At 40.6% G+C, this 20369-nt stretch overlaps 1 protein-coding gene across 1 annotated transcript in view; it reads left to right on the top strand.

Annotated features, from left to right (window-relative positions):
• Positions 1-20369, top strand: part of NCKAP5 (NCK associated protein 5) — a gene marked incomplete at both ends in the record, with an annotated part of 941793 nt that overhangs the window by 627184 nt on the left and 294240 nt on the right. The window contains one exon of the mRNA XM_079709823.1: positions 17824-17973. Within this exon, the coding sequence (XP_079565949.1) occupies positions 17824-17973 (150 nt within the window). The remainder of the gene's footprint in view (positions 1-17823; positions 17974-20369) is intronic.

Here is a 20369-nt window from a genome sequence, read left to right as displayed (position 1 = left end):
AGAACACTTTGTTCTCTTATCCATCATACACGTTTAATCTTGGGGGTTTCACTGTGTTCCGAGTTCACTTTGTAAGTCAAATCCAGGGATGAAAAAGAAGAGTTTTATATGTTTTGCCTGACAGTAGTAACGCTAAACCGTGAACAAATTGGGATGTTCTTTTAAAACCCTGTGATTTATCTGACGCCATTTTTCCCCCCTTAAAATTTAGTATGCTAGGTCCTGAACAAAAGCTGCTCGCGGTCCCTGGGAATGTTGTTATGGTATCTGCCGAAGTGCTATCTAAAGTGACAATATATTCTGTGCACCCTTCCCACCACCAGACAACAAATGAGTAAATAAATCACAGAAGCTGCAGTCAGCAGGGCTCACTGGGGCGGCTGTCAGCCAGATGGTGGGCCTCTACATTTTCATTTAGCTTGTAGTAGGTGTGTGTTTATGTTTTGAACTAATTGAATCATCGTTAACTTTGGAAACGGTTGTGGTTTGTTAAACCTGTTGTGCTGATAGTCATCTGAGGCCAGGTCTGACATCTCTGATAAAATCGTCCACTCCCTGGAGAAATGGCCAGGGAACCTGGGGAGAGATGCTGTCAGCAGCATGGCTCATGGTTGGATAAAGATCACAGATTCTCAGGTAGAATTAGCAGTAAGGCTAAATCTGTGGGTGCATGGGAAAGTCCAAAAGCAGTAACTGGGTCCGCGGAGAGAGCCTGACACTTGAAATTACACTGTAATTAAGTTCCGGCTCTGCCACTGCCTGTTAACAGGGTGCTTCGTAACCTATTGGAGCCTGTTTTCTTGTCTGTAAAGGGGGCCCAGAATATTTGTCCTATGTCCCCATGGCTGTGAGTGTGTTAAAGGGTATATATGAGGTGGTTTGGTTTAACTCCAAGGTGTTACACAAATATTAGATGCTATTTATTATGTCTTTTGTGTTCTGGAAAGAGCTTCATGTTTCAGGCTAACACTACCAAAGTCTCTTCCTTATGTGATCAGTCCTAAATGATAGATGTTTACATTTTTAGTACGAATTAGTAGGTGGATTTAACACACGGCTGGATATCCAAAATGCAAAACAAGTTGTTCTAACGTCTTTGACTGACTAGCTTTCCAAAGCCGGATAGTTGGTTGTCTCTTCGTATTCCCATGGTTTCATTTTGCCATCTTCAAGTTAGAAAGCTACGTGTGCTTGAGGTGGGTCCCTCCCCTGTCCTTCCCCTCCCCCGGCCCCGGCCCACCGTCCCTTCCTCCCTCCCTCCCTCCCTCCCTCCTCCCTCCTCCCTTCCTCCCTTCCTCCCTCCTCCCTCCTCCCTTCCTCCCTCCCTCCTCCCTTCCTCCCTTCCTCCCTCCTCCCTCCTCCCTTCCTCCCTCCCTCCTCCCTTCCTCCCTCCCTCCTCCCTTCCTCCCTCCCTTCCTTCCTTCCTTCCTTCCTTCCTTCCTTCCTTCCTTCCTTCCTTCCTAGTGTTAAAAGATAAGGGCAGGGCTTCCCTGGTGGCGCAGTGGTTGAGAATCCGCCTGCCGATGCAGGGGATACGGGTTCGTGCCCCGGTCCGGGAAGATCCCACATGCCGCGGAGTGGCTGGGCCCGTGAGCCATGGCCGCTGAGCCTGCGCGTCCGAAGCCTGTGCTCCGCAATGGGAGATGCCACAACAGTGAGAGGCCCGTGTATGGCAAAAAAAAAAAAAAAAAAAAAAAGATAAGGGCAGTCTTTGTCAGAAAAAGAATGAATGAGCTAGAACACAGTATAACTATTATTATCCGACATGCAGTGTTTCTATATGTTGGCTGTGTGTTGGCCGTCAGAATTCAAAATAATAAAAATAGAGAGATGAGTGAATTTTATTTTTTTTAAAGCCTTGCAACCAGAAGATACTTAAAATTATTCCTCCCATAAGCTCTTTCCACAGACAGGACTCGTGTTGGGCATGATTTCCTGTGAGTGTTACAAGTATCTTTCACTAAATTCCAACTCTCATGTTGCTTACTAGGCCTTTCCTTTCTTACAGGCAGGGAATGAAATGTGCTAAATGCAAAGGTTAGGTTAGGTGACGTCTATCCTAGGGCTCAAGAGAAGTACACAGAAAAAAAAAAAAAAGGCAGTTTTTTTTTGTTTCTTTTTTTTTCCCAAGGAAGACAGACAGACAGACTCTCTGGAAAAGAAGCACAAAGATTTTATTACACAAGATATCTTCTAGGCAGCTCTAACCTTAATGGCAATCTGTATTAACATTCCTAAACTTCAGCAGTGTTTAAATACTTAAATACTTATTCTTCTAAATTGAGTTTTTACAGATGATCAGAATTGTAGACATTTAAAGCTAGAAGGGACCTTTGAGTTAGTCTATTTCTGTGCATTCTATTCAGATATGAGGAAATTGAGGGACAGAGAAGTTATGTGACTTGACTAAAATCACACAGCTGGTCAGTGTCAGAGCTGGGACTGGAATGTAGATTTCTTATTTCTACTTGCTCTAAAACGAAAGTGGGTCTCTGTTCCCACCCTGGATAAGAATAGGTCACAGTGAGATGGAACTTGATGGACCTCAAGAAACATGTGAGGCTGACCCTCCTTGTAGCCTATCAAATGAAAGGCCAAAGTACGTCCACATGTGACACACACTGCCTTTTCCCTTTGCCCAAATTTGTGTTCTTTAATTATCCTCCCAGTCCTGGGCTCAGACCTAGTGTCACTCCCCCAGTGATGGGGTTGTAGATGGCAGGGCCACCATGTTGAGGCCAAGCGTATGCACCAGGCAACCACACACACCTGGTGGGACTGAAAGAAGGGTGGGGAAGGCAATAAACTTCTTCTATTCCTTTTTGGTATTATAGAAATTATGAGCTCATTGTCACAACCAGTTGTCAGTTTTCTACCTCATTTAGGACACTGGTAGACAGGTTTCTCTCTATTGTTTATAAAAACAATGGGCAAGCAAGCATTATTTTTAAATTAGGAAGACTTTCCAAGCAGGGAAGTTGTTTTCCTCCCATACTGGACACAGAGAACCTCTCTTTGAACCTCATTGTCAATGACTGTTGAAAGTAGTTACACGCTATTAATGCCATCTGCTCCTATGAAAAGGAACCAATATAACATGGTGGGCACTGAAGTCTCCGAACTCAAATAGAAATTTCCCAAGGGTTGCTCATCACACTAATACAGAGTAGTTTCTATGGTAGGTCAACATCTGACATCTATTACTGAAGAAGGACTTAGCAATTTATGGGTGAATATGCCCAGTTTCCCTGGCTTACACCTTCTATCCCAGTATACTGTTCATGGCTACAACAGCCTTTACTCTCTGGTAGGTATTAGTTTAGATGATTAATTATATGTTCATTCTACATTCTATGTTAATCACAAGGATTAAATCAAATGGGCAATCTCAAAAGTTTATCTAAAGTAAAAATGATTTATGTTCTATATCGGAGCATCTTTGTCTAGAGGCTCTTAAACTTTGGCATAGATTAGAATTACCTGGGGTGCTCTCTAAAATTACAGATCCCTGACCCCACTCCTAGGTACTGTGATTCACTGAGGCCAGAGTCGGCCATTTTAAACAAGCAACACTTCTTTCCTCCCCTTACCCCGTGAACTGCTGCCAGCGGCTGTCGGCCCACTCCCTGAACAAAAGTGACCTAAGAAAATGTTAGTTATTTGTCATTGTTGGAGTAACTGCATACTAAAGAATCAAAATCACAAGATAATTTACAAACTATGAGGTCTCGTTTTGTGAGATTGTCACTTTAATCATGGTTCAGTCAACTCGTGCTTAGACTATTGCAGTAGCATCTTACTTTCCCCACATCTATGTTAACCTCCCTCCAATCCACCCTCCACACTGTACCAGAGAGCTCTTTCAGAATACAGATCCTACCATGTCAACCCCCTCCCACCTACACACACACACACACATGAAAATAATCAATGGCCATTAGAGTTAAGGCAGTATTCCTTGACCTGTGGCCTGGCCCCATTAGCCCATCCAGCCTCACTTTCCTCTCCAGCTATACATACACTTTCCTCCCCAGCTATTCAGACATTTTTTAAATTGCCCCCCCATCCTTCGGCCTCATGGTCACTTCCTGGTTGACCTCATGGTGTTAACCATGGGCATTTGCTTTCCTGACTTCTCTCGCATCCCTCTAGTATTGATTTTTGAAGCCCCTGGAAACTCTTCTTCCCAACACACATCACAGCACTGTTTTACATTTGCTGGTGACATACTGATTACTGTCTCCTTCCACAAGACTGTAAGCTCCATAAGAACAGGCTCCACATGTGTTTTTATTCACCTTTGTACCCCTGGCATCTTCCACAGTGCCTGGCACTCAGGAGCTGCTCAGTACGTGTTTGTTGGATGGGTGGATTAATTAATTAGTTACGAAGTAAGGTGACCTCTTGAAACCTTCCCTGAATCCCGCTGTGCTGGGCTGGGGGTAGCTGATGACCAGAAGATGAATAAGGAACATTTTGGGAAAGGGTCTTATGATCACTTTCCAGCATAATGGTTTTGACTGAACAGTAGCTGTCCATCAGTGAGGGGCTATCCTGCCTGCTCTTTGGAGTAACTGAGCCCCCTGGACTGTCATCTGTCTGGGCTGAACTGATGCAGCCCAGAGCTTTGTGTTGATCGGTATTATTTTACATAGGCCTGATGATGCTGACTACTTGAGAACAAAAGATGAGGGCTCCCCCAAAGGTGAATCATTGCCCTGGTAACCACCTAGAGAAACTTACAGCTCCAAGGATTGCTTTATGTACTGACAAGGCAAAGTTTGATTTAAACCCTTGGATCCTAACTGAGCTTCTAATCTGTAGCTTCCTGCATACCGGCTGGTATTTGTTGAGGGCAGCAAGCTTATGGTCTCAACCATATATGAAAGTTGTGGGGAGTGAAAGTTGTTTGTGTGGTGGCCTCACTTTTATAGAACTCACTGTTGATTAAAGTCCATGAAGAACTGAAACGTGAAAACAGGTCATCTCTGGAATCAACTTATTCTTGTCACACTTTGGCATCCTCAGGAGTGGACTTGGCTCATTTGTCTTGTTTCTCTCTTAGAGGTTTATATGGAGAATATATTTTATTTGAAACCGTATGTTTCTGAGCGCTGTCTTGCTCTCTCTTTACTAGGTAAATCACCAGTGATCCATTAGCAAAGGAACTAAAATTTCTGATTGAAATGGGTTATTTATGTGTAGATAGAATACATATGCTTAATTTTTAAATATATGGGCGTGCTTTTTGAGTATAATACAAATTCAACAGGTGTCCCTTCTGAAATCCACAGTAGTGATCCGTCGGTAGGGTATAGCCATATTTCCAGCTCTTCCACATCTCCCTTTCCCTTCTGCCTTTTTCTTTCCACTTATTTTCCTCTTTGGCTCATCTGCTTACTTAAAATATGTCCTTTCCCTTGGTCCTCTTTCTCAATATTACATTACACTCTAACACTCCCATTGGTCAGTGATTAAAGAGACAAGAGTAAAGAAAAGGATAAGATGGATGACTCTACAGTACTTACTGGATTGTTTTAGGGCATTTTAGAATTAGAACACAATGAAATGTGCTCTTAGGTCAATGACTAGCCTGAGCAGTGTACAGATATGGCTTTCTTTCCTGGGCAGTGTCCCTTCAGAGCAGTCACGAGCCTCCTCTCCACCTGTAGAGGACATTGGTGGCACCCTGCGCATACCTCAGAACCATCCAAAGTGCCCCCGCGATTTCTAGCTATCAGTGTCTGTGCTGAAGGGCACTTTTATGTGAGAAGTATTTTTAAAAAACCTTACTGCCTGTGGCAGGCTGGAAACTGACACCCCAGGAGCTGTCCCCAATTATTGATTCTCACAGGTTGGTGCATAAATGTCCCAACCCCTTAGCCCCTGGGGTGGGATGATTCTGAGGCCTGGGTTTTGCCCCATGTCCCTGAGAGTCCCGTGGGTTTCACTTCGGTCGCTTAGTAGTGCGCTCTTCAGTGGCTCCCTTCTCTGAGTCAATTCCTTACTCCTGTTTTCTGCATTTCTCAAATGAACTACATGCACTCAATTCTTTCTTCTTTAAGAACCCAAGCTAGACGCTAACTAATGATTTAGCAGTACTAACTGGGAAATTAAGCTGGGAAGTGATATTTTGCAGGGAACCACATTCAAAAAGCCTTGACTTTTCCATCAGAGCCCTTCGTCCTCTGCCTTCTCTGCTTGGGAGACCCCTTCCTACCTTCACACCACCTTTGCTGCCATCTCTGGTGCTACCTGTTCTCTGTAGTTCTTCAAACAACTCGGTTTTCTGTATCTTGAAAACAAGGCTCCGCCTTGTCTCTTCAGTGCCCTTTGGCTGTAGTTCTTTATATTTCCTTCCCTTCGCTGCCACTCTTTCAAATAAGCATCTAAGAAAATTACTTCTATTTTCTCTTTTCACTTTTTGCACAACCACTGACAGTTTGGGCATCACCATCACACCTGAGTCAAATAGCTCTCAGGTCCCCACTAACAACCTTCTTTTTACAAAATGTAGAGGTCCTTTGTGTGTTCTCTTGTCATTTCTGTTACCATTGAGCATATTGATAACATTTCCTTCCTGAAAATTGGCTTGAGTAATTGAATTCTTAGAACCTTAATATTGCAAGGGACATTTAGTTCAACCATTACATTTTACATCTGGGGGAAACTGAGGACCGAAAAGGTCTATTGATTTGCCCAGCAAGGAGCAAAAGTGCAGCTGACCTACCATCCAGTATGAGAACTGCTTTTGGTAAGTCCTTATTCCATACTTTCAGAGGATTCATAATTTTTATTCCTTCTGATAGAAAACCCTCCCAGCTGGTCTCCTGGCTCCTTCCCTCCTCAGCCCATTCTCCATTGTAACAGTCAGGATGCTGTTTCTAAAATGTAAATCATAACCTATCGCTCCCCTACTTAGCCTCCAATTCCTCTTTACTTAAAATAGAACCCAAAGCCCTTTCCATGCCTTGCAAGACCCCGCCTATGGTCCAGCTCTCTCTCTGATCTCATTTCCTGCTATTCTTACTCTTAGAGTCCCTATATGCTCCTTCACACGGACTCTCCCTCAGCTGGTCAGCAAGGCAAGCTTAGCGCTGCCACTCAGTACTTGCTTTATTATTTCTTCTGTTTGGAATGTCCTTCTCCCAGACCATTGCATGGCTGCTTCCTTCCCATTCCCATTATGTGGTCTCAGCTTAAATGGCCACCTCCTCAGACATGCCTTACACCAATGTCACATCTCATACTGTCCGTAAGCATACCACTGGTTACAATTATATAACTTACTGATTTGACTTGGAGTTTGTTATGTTTCCCACAATTAGAATACAAATTCATAGAGTACAGGAACTTTGTCTTGTTTGCCATACCTCCAGCACCTACACCATCAAATGGCCAATAGTTTGCATCCAATAAACATTTGTAGGATAAATAAATGAATTGATGAATGATATCTGAATGTTTCTTTCTCATTTCCAAGAACCCTTTCTTTTACTCTCCCATTCTATTACTCAACTACCTCTCAGTGTTTCTTGCAATATAATCAAACTGGTTTCCTCATGAACCAATAAGGACAAAATGTATTCCTCACTGGGGCCTTTGTTACAGTTTTCTCTTTGACCAAAAATCCCATCCTATGCCTCTCTAACTATTCAAGTGGAATCACTCCACCAAAACATAAGTCAAGTTCCATTTCCACGAAATTACACCTCCCAGTCATCACTGATCACCCTTTCTTCAGTTATGTAAAGTGACCCTTACATTTATGTAATCTAAACACTCATATATAATCTATACTATCTTGAATTGTGTCCAGTTCCTTCATATAATATTTAGGCACTGTGCCTAGACAATGGAATGTGCATGTGTTCATATGTCCTGCCGACCCTCATTACTTTTGGACTTGGTGAAGTCACTCCCTAAAACTTATTTGCAATCCCAAAATCAAGCCCTGCAGTGCTTTCATGGTCATTCATGGACATTCACAGAGGAGAGAAAACTTTAAGTCATCCGACACCTGTGGTCCCAGCTTAGGTCAACCAAAGCAGCACCCTGCCTTCTTTTTTAAGCTCTTCTACTGGAAATGTGTCCTTTTTGTGCTCTATTTAGTGACACTTTTTTACGTTTTTTACGTTTTGTGAGTGGTCTTACTGTTGAAAGTGGCCCCCAAACGTAGTGTGAAGTGCTGTCTAGTGTTCCTAAGTGCAAGAGGTCTGTGCTGTGCCTTGTGGAGAAAATGGGTGTTAGATAAGCTTTGTTCAAGCATGAGTTATAGTACCGTTGGCGGTTAGTTCAGTGCTAATTAATCAACAATATATATTAAACAAGGTGTCTTTAAATAGAAACACTCATAAAACAAGATTATGTATTGATTAATGATGAAACTGTTGCAACCAGAGGCCTCCAGAAACCTAACCCTATACTTCCCCTAGGAGCAATGATTCAGTATTTGTTAATCCAGTGCTCATGACAACTTTATAGAACACACCATGAATAATGAGAATTGACTGCAGATGTGAGTATATTATATATGTGGCTGTTAGCCTCATTTAGGGATTTAGGAGGCAAAGAACCCAAGAGTTATTGAAATTAAGTAGTTTGCCCAAGATTATTTGCCAAGCTGATAAATGGTGGATCTGGAATCCGGTTGCTATATTCCAAAGTCTTTTGGCTTTCAGTTGATGACACCAGTGGCTTTTCTTTGTTTGATTTAATTAGCTACAGGATCCTAATTATTTCAGGATATATATATATATATATATATATATATATATATATATATATACACAAAAATAGAAGTAGATGATATTTTTTTAACATCTTTATTGGAGTATAATTGCTTTACAATGGTGTGTTATTTTCTGCTTTAAAACAAAGTGAATCAGCTATACATATACATATATCCCCATATCTCCTCCCTTTTTCGTCTTCCTCCAACCAACCCTGTCCCACCCCTCTAGGTGGTCACAAAGCACCGAGCTGATCTCCCTGTGCTATGCGGCTGCTGCCCACTAGCTATCTGTTTCACCTTTGGCAGTGTATATATGTCCATGCCACTCTCTCACTTGGTCCCAGCTTACCCTTCCCCCTCCCCGTGTGCTCAGTCCATTCTCTACGTCTGTGTCTTTATTGCTGTCCTGCCCCTAGGTTCTTCAGAACCACTTTTTTTCCCTTTTTTTTAGATTCCATATATATGTGTTAGCATATAGTATTTGTTTTTATCTTTCTGACTTACTTCACTCTGTATGACAGACTCTAGGTCCATCCACCTCACTGCAAATAACTCAATTTCATTTCTTTTTGTGGCTGAATAATATTCCATTGTATATATGTGCCACATCTTCTTTATCCATTCATCTGTTGATGGACACTTAGGTTGCTTCCATATCCTGGCTATTGTAAATAGTGCTGCAGTCAATATTGTGATACATGACTTTTTTTGAATTATGGTTTTCTCCAGGTATATGCCCAGTAGTGGGATTGCTGGGTCGTGTGGTAGTTCTATTTTTAGTTTTTTAAGGAACCTCCATACTGTTCTCCGTAGTGGCTGTATCAGTTTACATCCCCACCAACAGTGCAAGAGGGTTCCCTTTTCTCCACACCCTCTCCAGCATTTATTGTTTGTAGATTTTTTGATGATGGCCATTCGACTGGTGTGAGGGGATACCTCATTGTAGTTTTGATTTGCATTTCTCTAACGATTAGTGATGTTGAGCATTCTTTCATGAGTTTGCTGGCAATCTGTATATCTTCTTTAGAGAAATGTCTATTTAGGTCTTCTGCCCATTTTGGATTGGGTTGTTTGTTTTTTTGATATTGAGCTGCATGAGCTGCTTGTATATTTTGGAGATTAATCCTTCGTCAGTTGCTTCATTTGCAAATATTTTCTCCCATTCTGAGGGTTATCTTTTCATCTTGTTTATGGTTTCCTTTGCTGTGCAAAAACTTTTAAGTTTCATTAGGTCTCATTTGTTTATTTTGTTTTTATTTCCATTACTCTAGGAGGTGGGTCAAAAAGGATCTTGCTGTGATTTATGTCATAGAGTGTTCTGCCTATGTTTTCTTCTGAGAGTTTGATAGTGTCTGGCCTTACATTTAGGTCTTTAATTCACTTTGAATTTATTTTTGTGTATGGTTTTAGGGAATGTTCTAATTTCATTCTTTTACATGTAGCTGTTCAGATTTCCCAGCACCACTTATTAAAGAGGCTGTCTTTTTCCATTGTATATTCTTGCCTTTTTTATCAAAGATAAGGTGACCATATGTGCAAGGGATTATCTCTGGGCTTTCTATCCTGTTCCATTGATCTATATTTCTGTTTTTGTGCCAGCACCATACTGTCTTGATTACTATAGCTTTGTAGCATAGTCTGACATCCGGGAGACTGATACCTCCAGCTCTGTTTTTCCTTCGCAAGATTGCTTTGGCTATTCGGGGTCTTTCATGTTTCATACAGATTCTTTGGAAATGTTTTGTTCTTGTTCTGTGAAAAATGCCTTTGCTAGTTTGATAGGGATTGCATTGAATCTGTATATGGCTTTGGGGAGTATAGTCATTTTCACAGTGTTGATTCTTCCAATCCAAATACATGGCATATCTTTCCATCTGTTTGTATCATCTTTAATTTCTTTGATCAGTGTCTTATAGTTTTCTGCATACAGGTCTTTTGTCTCCTTATGTAGGTTTATTACTAGGTATTTTATTCTTTTTGTTGCAATGGGAAATGAGAGTGTTTCCTTAATTTCTCTTTCAGATTTTTCATCGTTAGTGTATAGGAATGCAAAAGATTTCTGTGCATTAATTTTGTATCCTGTTACTTTACCAAATTTATTGATTAGCTCTAGTAGTTTTCTGGTAGCATCTTTAGGATTCTCTGTGTATAGTGTCATGTCATCTGTAAACACTGACGGTTTTACTTCTTCTTTTCCCATTTGGATTCATTTTATTTCTTTTCCTTCTCTAATTGCTGTAGCTAAATCTTCTAAAACTATGTTGAATAATAGTGGTGAGAGTGGGCAACCTTGTCTTGTTCCTGATCTTAGTGGAAATGGTTTCAGTTTTTCACCATTGAGAATGATGTTGGCTGTGGGTTTGTCATATATGGCCTTTATTATGTTGAGTAAGTTCCCTCTATGCCTAGTTTCTGGAGGGTTTTTATCATAAATGGGTGTTGAATTTTGTTGAAAGCTTTTTCTGCATCTATTGAGATTATCACATGGTTTTTATCCTTCAGTTTGTTAATATGGTTTATCACATTGATTGATTTGCATATATTGAAGAATACTTGCATTCCTGGGATAAACCCCACTTGATCATGGTGTATGATCCTTTTAATGTGCTGTTGGATTCTGTTTGCTAGTATTTTGTTGAGTAGTTTTGCATCTATGTTCATCAGTGATATTGGCCTGTTTTCTTTCTTTGTAACATCTTTGTCTGGTTTTGGTATCAGGGTGATGGTGGCCTCATAGAATGTGTTTAGGACAGTTCCTCCCTCTGCTATATTCTGGAAGAGTTTGAGAGGGATAGGTGTTAGCTCTTCTCTAAATGTTTGATAGAATTTGCCTGTAAAGCCATTTGGTCCTGGGCTTTTGTTGGTTGGAAGATATTTAATCACAGTCTCAATTTCAGTGCCTGTGATTGGTCTGTTTATATTTTCTATTTTTCCTGGTTCAGTGTCGGAAGTTTGTGCTTTTCTAAGAGTTTGTCCATTTCTTCCAGGTTGTCCATTTTATTGGCATATAATTGCCTGTAATAGTCTCTCATGATCCTTTGTATTTCTGAAGTGTCAGTTGTTACTCCTCCTTTTTCATTTCTAATTCTATTGATTTGAGTCTTCTCACTTACTTATTGCTTGATGAGTCTGGCTAATGGTTTATCAATTTTGTTTATCTTCTCAAAGAACCAGCATTTAGTTTTATTGATCTTTCCTACCATTTCCTTCTTTCTTTTTCATTTATTTCCAATCTCATCTTTGTGATTTCTTTCATTCTGCTAAATTTGGGGGGTTTTCTTCTTCTTTCTCTAATTGCATTAGGTGTAAATTTAGGTTGTTTATTTGAGATGTTTCTTGTTTCTTGAGGTAGGATTGTATTGCTGTAAACTTCTGACTTAGAACTGCTTTTGCTGCATCCCATAGGTTTTGGGTCATCATGTCTCCATTGTCATTTGTTTCTAGGTATTTTTTGATTTCCTCTTTTATTTCTTCAGTGATCCCTTGGTTATTTAGTAGTGTATTGTTTATTTTCCATGTGTTTGTATTTTTTTACAGATTCTTTCCTGTAATTGATATCTAGTCTCATAGTGTGTGGTTGGAAAAGTTACTTGGTATGACTTCAATTTTCTTAAATTTACCAAGGCTTGATTTGTGACCCAATATATAATTTATCCTGGAGAATGTTCATGGAGCACTTGAGAAGAACATGTATTCTGTTGTTTTTGGATGAAATGTCCTATAAATATCAATTAAGTCCATCTTGTTTAATGTATCATTTAAAGCTCGTGTTTCCTTATTTATTGTCATTTTGGATGATCTGTCCATTGGTGAAAGTGGGGTGTTAAAGTCCCCTACTATGATTGTGTTACTGTCAGTTTCCCCTTTTATGGCTGTTAGCCTTTGCCTTATGTATTGAGGTGCTCCTATTTTGGGTGCATAAATATTTACAAGTGTTATATCTTCTTCTTGGATTGATCCTGTAATCATTATGTAGTGTCCTTCTTTGTCTCTTGTAACATTCTTTATTTTAAAGTCTATTTTGTCTGATATGAGAATTGCTTCTCCAGCTTTCTTTTGATTTCCATTTGCATGGAATATCTTTTTCCATCCCTTCACTTTCAGTCTGTATGTGTCCCTGGTCTGAAGTGGATCTCTTGTAGACAGCATATATACCGGTCTTGTTTTTGTTTCCATTCAACCAGTCTGTGTCTTTGGTTGGAGCATTTAATCCATTTACATTTAAGGTATTTATCGATATGTATGTTCCTGTTACCATTTTCTTAATTGTTTTGGGTTTTCTTATAGTAGGGTTTTTCCTTCTCTTTTGTTTCCTGCCTAGAGAAGTTCCTTTAGCATTTGTTGTAAACCTGGTTTGGTGGTGCTGAATTCTCTTAACTTTTGCTTGTCTGTAAAGGTTTTAATTTCTCCATCGAATCTGAATGAGATCCTTGCTGGGTAGAGTAATCTTGGTTGTAAGTGTTTCCCTTTCATCACTTAAATATGTCCTGCTACTTCCTTCTGGCTTGCAGAGTTTCTGCTGAAAGATCAGCTGTTAACCTTACGGAGATTCCCTGGTATGTTATTTGTTGCTTTTCCCTTGCTGCTTTTAATATTTTGTCTTTGTATTTAGTTGTTGATAGTTTGATTAATATGTGTCTTGGCGTGTTTCTCATCAGATTTATCCTGTATGGGACTCTCTGCACTTCCTGAACTTGATTAACTGTTTTCTTCCCCATATGAGGGAAGTTTTCAACTATAATCTCTTCAAATATTTTCTCAGACCCTTTCTTTTTTCTTCTTCTGTGCGACACCTGTAATTTGAATGTTGGTGCATTTAATGTTGTCCCAGACGTCTCTGAGACTGTCCTCAATTCTTTTCATTCTTTTTTCTTTATTCTGCTCTGCGGTAGTTATTTCCACTATTTTATCTTCCAGGTCACTTATCCGTTCTTCTGCGTCAGTTATTCTGCTATTGATTCCTTCCAGAGAATTTTTAGTTTCATTTATTTTGTTGTTCATCATTGTTTGTTTGCTCTTTAGTTCTTCTAGGTCCTTGTTAAATGCTTCTTGAATTTTCTCCATTCTATTTCCAAGATTTTGAATCATCTTTACTAACATTACTCTGAGTTCTTTTTAGGTAGGCTGCCTATTTACTCTTCACTTGTTTGGTCTGGTGGGTTTTTACCTTGCTCCTTCATCTGCTGTGTATTTCTCCGTTTTCTCATTTTGCTTAACTTACTGTGTTTGGGGTCTCCTTTTTGCAGGCTGCAGGTTCATAGTTCCCGTTGTTTTTGGTGTCTGTCCCCAGTGGCTAAAGTTGGTTCAGTGGGTTGTGTAAGCTTCCTGGTGGAGGGGACTGATGCCTGTGTTCTGGTGGATGAGGCTGGATCTTGTCTTTCTTGTGGGCAGGACTGCGTCTGGTTGTGTGTTTTGGGGTGTCTGTGACCTTATTATGATTTTAGGCAGCCTCTCTGCTAATGGGTGGGGTTGTGTTCCTGTCTTGCTAGTTGTTTGGCGTAGGGTGTCCTGCACTGTAGCTTGCTTGTCATTGAGTGGAGCTGGGTCTTAGTGTTGAGATGGAGATCTCTGGGAGAGCTTTTGGCATTTGATATTACTTGGAGCCGGGAAGTCTCTGGTGGACCAATGTTCTGAACTCAGTTCTCCAACCTCAGAGGCTCAGGCCTGACACCCGGCCAGAGCACCACAACCCTGTCAGCCACATGGCTCAGGAGAAAAGGGAGAAAGAAAGAAAGAGAGAAAGATAGAGAGAGAGAGAGGGAGAGAGAGAGAGGGAGGGTGGGAAGGAGGAAGAAGGAACAGAAAATAGTTATTAAAATTAAAAATGTAAAAATATATTATTAAAAATTTATAAAGTTAATAAGGAAAAGAAAGAAGAGAGCAGCCAGACCTAAAACCAAATCCAGCAATAACAAGCACTAAAAACTATACAAAACACAAAAACAAACAAACAAAAAAAAACGGACAAGCAGAACCCTAGGACAAATTGTAAAAGCAAAGCTATACAGATGAAATCACAGAAAGAAGCATACACATACACACTCAGGAAAAGAGAAAAAGGAAAAATACATATATTTTCAAAAAAGGAAGAGAGCAACCAAATCAATAACCAAATCTACCAATGATAATAAGCTTTAAATACTAGACTAGATAAACATAAAACCAGAAATAAATTAGATGCAGAAAGCAAACCCCAAGTCTATAGTTGCTCCTAAAGTCCACCACCTCAGTTTTGGGATGATTCGTCGTCTATTCAGGTATTCCACAGATGCAGGTACATCAAGTTGATTGTGGAGATTTAATCCGCTGCTCCTGAGGCTGCTGGGAGAGATTTCCCTTTCTCTTCTTTGTTCACACAGCTCCCGGAGCTCAGCTTTGGATTTGGCCCCGGCTCTGCATGTAGGTCGCCGGAGGGCGTCTGTTCTTCGCCCAGACAGGACGGGGTTAAAGGAGGAGCTGGGTCCGGGGCTCTGGCTCCCTCAGGCCGCGGGGGAGGGAGGGGCACGGAGGCGGGGTTTAGCCTGCGGTGGCAGGGGCCACTGTGATGTTGCACCAGCCTGAGGCACTATGTGTTCTCCCGGGGAAGTTGTCCCTGGATCACGGGACCCTGGCAGTGGCGGGCTGCACAGGCTCCTGGGAGGGGAGGTGTGGAGAGTGACCTGTGCTCGCACACAGGCTTCTTGGTGGCTACAGAAGCAGCCTTAGCTTGTCATGCCCGTCTCTGGTGTCCGCGCAGATAGCTGCGGCTCGCGCCCGTCTCTGGAGCTCGTTTAGGAGGTGCTCGGAATCCCCTCTCCTCGCGCACCCTGATACAATGGTCTCCTGCCTCTTCGGCAGCTCCTGACTTTCCCCCAGACTCCCTCCTGGCTAGCTGTGGCACACTAACCCCTTCAGGCTGTGTTCACGCCGCCAGCCCCAGTCCTCTCCCTGGGATCCGACCTCCAAAGCCCGAGCCTCAGCTCCCAGCCCCGCCCGCCCCGGCGGCCGAGCAGACAAGCCTCTCGGGCTGGTGAGTGCTGGTCGGCACCGATCCTCTGTGCGGGAATCTCTCCGCTCTGCCCTCTGCACCCCTGTTGCTGCACTGTCCTCCGTGGCTCCGAAGCTTCCCCCTCCGCCACCCGCAGTCTCTGCCTGCAAAGGGGCTCCTAGTGTGTGGACACCTTTCCTCCACGGCTCCCTCCCACTGGTGCAGGTCCCGTCCCTATCCTTTTGTCTCTGTTTATTCTTTTTTCTTTTGCCCTACCCAGGTACGTGGGGAGTTTCTTGCCTTTTGGGGGGTCTGGGGTCTTCTGCCAGCATTCAGTAGGTGTTCTGTAGGAGCTGTTCCACGTGTAGATGTACTTCTGATGTATCTGTGGGGAGGAAGGTGATCTCCATGTGTTACTCCTCTGCCATCTTGAAGGTCCCTCCCTAGGTGATATTTTTTAAAAGCTTGCTTTAGAGTCCCAAGTTAATGTTTAATTACAGTGATCCCAAATCTTGAAAGAGAAGTAGAAGGACCTCTTTATTTCAAAATTGTGTTGGTAACTCTACAGATTTCAAGTTTCTTATCTTGGAAATGAAAGTCTGCTGAGTGAACAAATCTTAAAGGATCAAAGCTGTAAAAATACAGTCATAACCTGGATTTTTGTCCCGGCCTGAGGATCTGTACATTAAACTTGCTGAGCATGAATCTGAGCTGAACTTACACCTGCTGCAGAAGTGAACACACCTTTACGTTGTATGTGGACTTGCCCACGCCTGATTTCATAAAGAGCTATCACCTGCCTAGTCAGTTGCACATTCATATAAAGAAATGGAAATTATATCTTGAAATCTGTAGGAAATAGATTAACACCTGTTTATCTGTATAGATTAACATTGGTCAAGTTTCTGTGTAGTCTCCAGTGTTTTATATATCTATACATACACATGTATACTTATATATGTGTACATATACGTTGACGTTTTTACTTACTTCATATCTTATTTTCAAAAAATAAGTTAAATAATTTCAGGACTTCCAAAGTACTTTCGTGAACACAGTTTGAAAACCTGTTTCTTTTTTCCCCACTTATGCTATTCTTTTCTCAGTAGATTTTTTAAGTGCTTAAAGGTTAAGAATCATATTTTTTGTGCTTCTGTATTTACAAATGATCTTAGTTTAATGGTAAATATAAAGAAGCCTCTCACCATTGATAATCCAGTTTAGCCGACATAGTTGCCAACCAGCTGTTTTTAATACAAAGATTTCTGCAGCATTGTGGTTAGAATTAAAAAGTGTGAGGGAATGATGTCACCTGATTCTGTGGCACGGTATCTTGATGTATGTACAAAAATTGATGCAATTTTATTTTCATATGATAGGCTCTTGACATTTCTTTTTCCCTTGAAAACAAGAGCCAATCATGAGGCTCAAATGAATACTTCTCAACTTCCAAAGAGCTGCCAGAGACAAGGTTGAGTGAGGAACCTCCAGCAAGCAGGGAGGGAAGACGAGATAACATTTTATGTCTGCCTCAAGGCTATAGTACAAATCCTGGAGTGTTAGAAAGGGGACTGTAGGGCCCTTAAGAGCCATGTCATTGGTGAGCCAAAGCAACTAAATGGTTTCAGCTTAGAATTCTGAAATCATTATCATTTCAATATTTTGTGATATTTTCTTTTCCCTTAAATTAATTGAATGGTTGCATGTCCAGTAACTTTGATGATCTTATTTTGAGGAGCTAAGCTGTTCACAAGTCAAGGTATCAAGGTTGACTTATTTTTCCCCAGTTTAGAGCACAGCTGAATTTCATGCTGCATATAAAAATGGATTAACCACATGACTCCACCTACCGTTTTTATGGGCTCGGTCACTTCTCCAGCAGAGCAGAGGACATGTGCATTCAGTGGTGGTGACTCAATGACTTGTCCCACCAAGATTCATTAAAATTATCTACTGTGTTTACTAATATAAGCCCCACTCAGAATTTGTTTAGCAAAACCTTCTCTACCTCAGCCCCGAAAAGAATGCAAAAAGAGTAGGGAGGTTCCAAACTTCTCAACCTTAAACTCTTGCTTATTTTTCAGTGGAGATGATTGAAAACAACAATTCTTTCTTGCTTCAGGAAAAACTGTCAGAGGAAGAGAGAAAACACAAGGAAGCTTTGGAAGACGGTCACATGGTGGTAGATGAGGATTCAAGGAGTGAAGGCAGCAGTGCAGATGAGGGGAAAGAAAAGACCAAATTGCTGTTAGAAAGACTGAAGGCTCTAGAGGTAAGAAATGGAACCATTTTTACACGTTGACAGAAAAATAACCGTGTTCTGCTTCTTGTATTGGCCCCACTTTTGAGTAACTATAAATCTTCCTTTCTTAGTTCTCCCAGACTAATAGGATCTAGTAGCTCCCATTGGGATGCCTTTGTCAATGATGAGCACAGAGTTAAAATTTGTGACCCTGAAAGAGTCTTGACCTAGTGACTATGATTGTACTGCCTTAAAAAAGTGCATAGATCAATAATTCATTTTACTTTCAGTTTGACCCTCGAACTGGATCAGTTTCCCTAAAATTGCAAGTTCCTTGAGGGAAGGGCTATGTGATATTTTGCTTTGTTTCCCAGTGCCTAATGATCAAATAAGTGAATGAATAAACAAAATATTGAATACTATGTAAGGGCGATTGTAAGAAAAATAATTTTAAGCAGTAGAGCTATTTCTTCAAAAAAACAAAAAAGCTTGTGCAGAAGTGCACCATGTAAGACATATAAAAATAGAGGTGAAGCTGAGCTAAGGGGCTTTAAGGAGGGTTTTCAACTACTGTAGTCCTCCAAAACAGTTTGAAAACTCTGGTCTATTACTTAGTGGCATTTGACATCACTTAGAATGTTAATTCCTGAATATTTATAGCAGTCCTCAGAGATCATTTCATTTATTAGTTCACATGCTGAAAGATCTAGCAAAGATGCCTTTTTCCATGAGTTGGCCTCCCTACTTTCAATAAATGTTCTGTTTGCATATAGAACTGGGACGTAATCATTTTTAAGCAAGGACTGTGGTAAGCCCACCTTTTCTTAAACTAGGCACAAGGGACTGTCAACCAGTATCTAAAAATATAGTTCTTCCATAGTGTCTACAGAATCCTGAAACTTCCTGCAGTAATGTGAAGAAATAAGACCTCGAGAGATCTTGTTTTCTACAGTTGGTTTCTGCAATCCTGACCCTAGCCCTAACCTACCACCTTGTCTGTAGGTGCATGCCATTTTTACTTAATTTCCTCAGCAATAGTGAAGCAAAATAAATAAGGTTATGCACTTTGGAGTTGGGTTTGAATCTCAGTTCTATTATTTTCTAGTTTTGAAACCTTAGGCAAATTAATTAGGCTCTCTGTGTGTCTGTTTCCTCAAATGCAAAACTGGGGATGATAATAGTAACTTTCCTTACAGAGAAGTATCGAGGGTTAAGTGAGTTAATATTTGTACAGCAGTGCCTGGCATATGGTCTTTTCTCTCCTCCTACTCCAAGGCTCCTGCCTTTCCTTACATGATTTTTCCCCCATTTATCTGAATGCAATGATTAATATAAGAACTATGAATGAAAAACTTCGGCTGCTCTACACAGGAGTGACTTAAGTGCGTTATGTCACATATGGGGCAGAAGAGAGGTCAATTTAGGGAACCGCTGATGGTTCCTTTTCAGCAAAGGGCTAGTAATCACCCGTTTCCCCAAAGGTTCTCATACTTTTATTGTTTTTAATATAATCACCATGAAAAGTGGGAAAGCCTTCTCAAGGGAAACCGAGGTGGTTGTCTGAGAGTTTTGAGAATTCATGGCTTTGTCTTGAGGTTGAATTAACTGGATTTAATAGTAGGAAGGAGTTGCTATTACAATTTATTTCCCTAGAACTGTATACTTAAATTGTTAGTTTTGTTGATGATTGCGGTGCACATTGCTTTTAGTTCATCTAATTGTCACTGAGACAACTTTGTGAAGGACATTTTATTTAATCAAGCTAAAAGTAGTTTAAAAATACCTTTGGCAGCAAATGTTTCTTAAACCCTCACTGAGTAAATGAGAAACACCATTTTTTTTTCCTTTCACAGAGATCTTTACACTTCAGGCAGCAACTCTTGCCTCCAGCATCATTTGGATGCAATAGATGATATCTCTAAATGCCATGAAGCCCCGCAATTTTAATTTACAAACGTATTTTATTTTCTAAATTAATGTCCTCTAGTCACAGTGTCATATCTTGTTCTGTAAAATTCTTTGCTCAACAGTAAATGAACTCTCTCTTTCCTCCCAAATCTCACTATTGTCTACTTAAACAGGTAATAAAAAGAAATCATATCACATGTAGACATACCCCACATACACACACACTCATACATCATCTGATTTTCAAATGAATTTCATTTTACTTTATTTGATTTTTTAAAATTTACTATTTGTGTTCTCTGTATAGAATCCTTTGCGTAAGTTAGCAATTACTGTGAGAAGATAGAGGGATGCTTTTGACAGATTGTAATCACAGCTGGTCACAGACCCCCTATATAGATTTATACACTTGAACAATATGCTCTTTTGCAAGATTGCAGGTGAATTAACCATAATGCTTCAAAATTATTTGGGTGAATTTTGATGTCATACAGCAAGATTTTAGAAAAACAAAACTA

The sequence above is a fragment of the Hyperoodon ampullatus genome (genome assembly GCF_949752795.1).
Source record: "Hyperoodon ampullatus genome assembly, chromosome: 8".
Classification (NCBI taxonomy): Eukaryota; Metazoa; Chordata; class Mammalia; order Artiodactyla; family Ziphiidae; genus Hyperoodon; species Hyperoodon ampullatus.
Note: the sequence above shows the minus strand (reverse complement) of the source record. Positions and strands in the feature narration are given on the sequence as shown.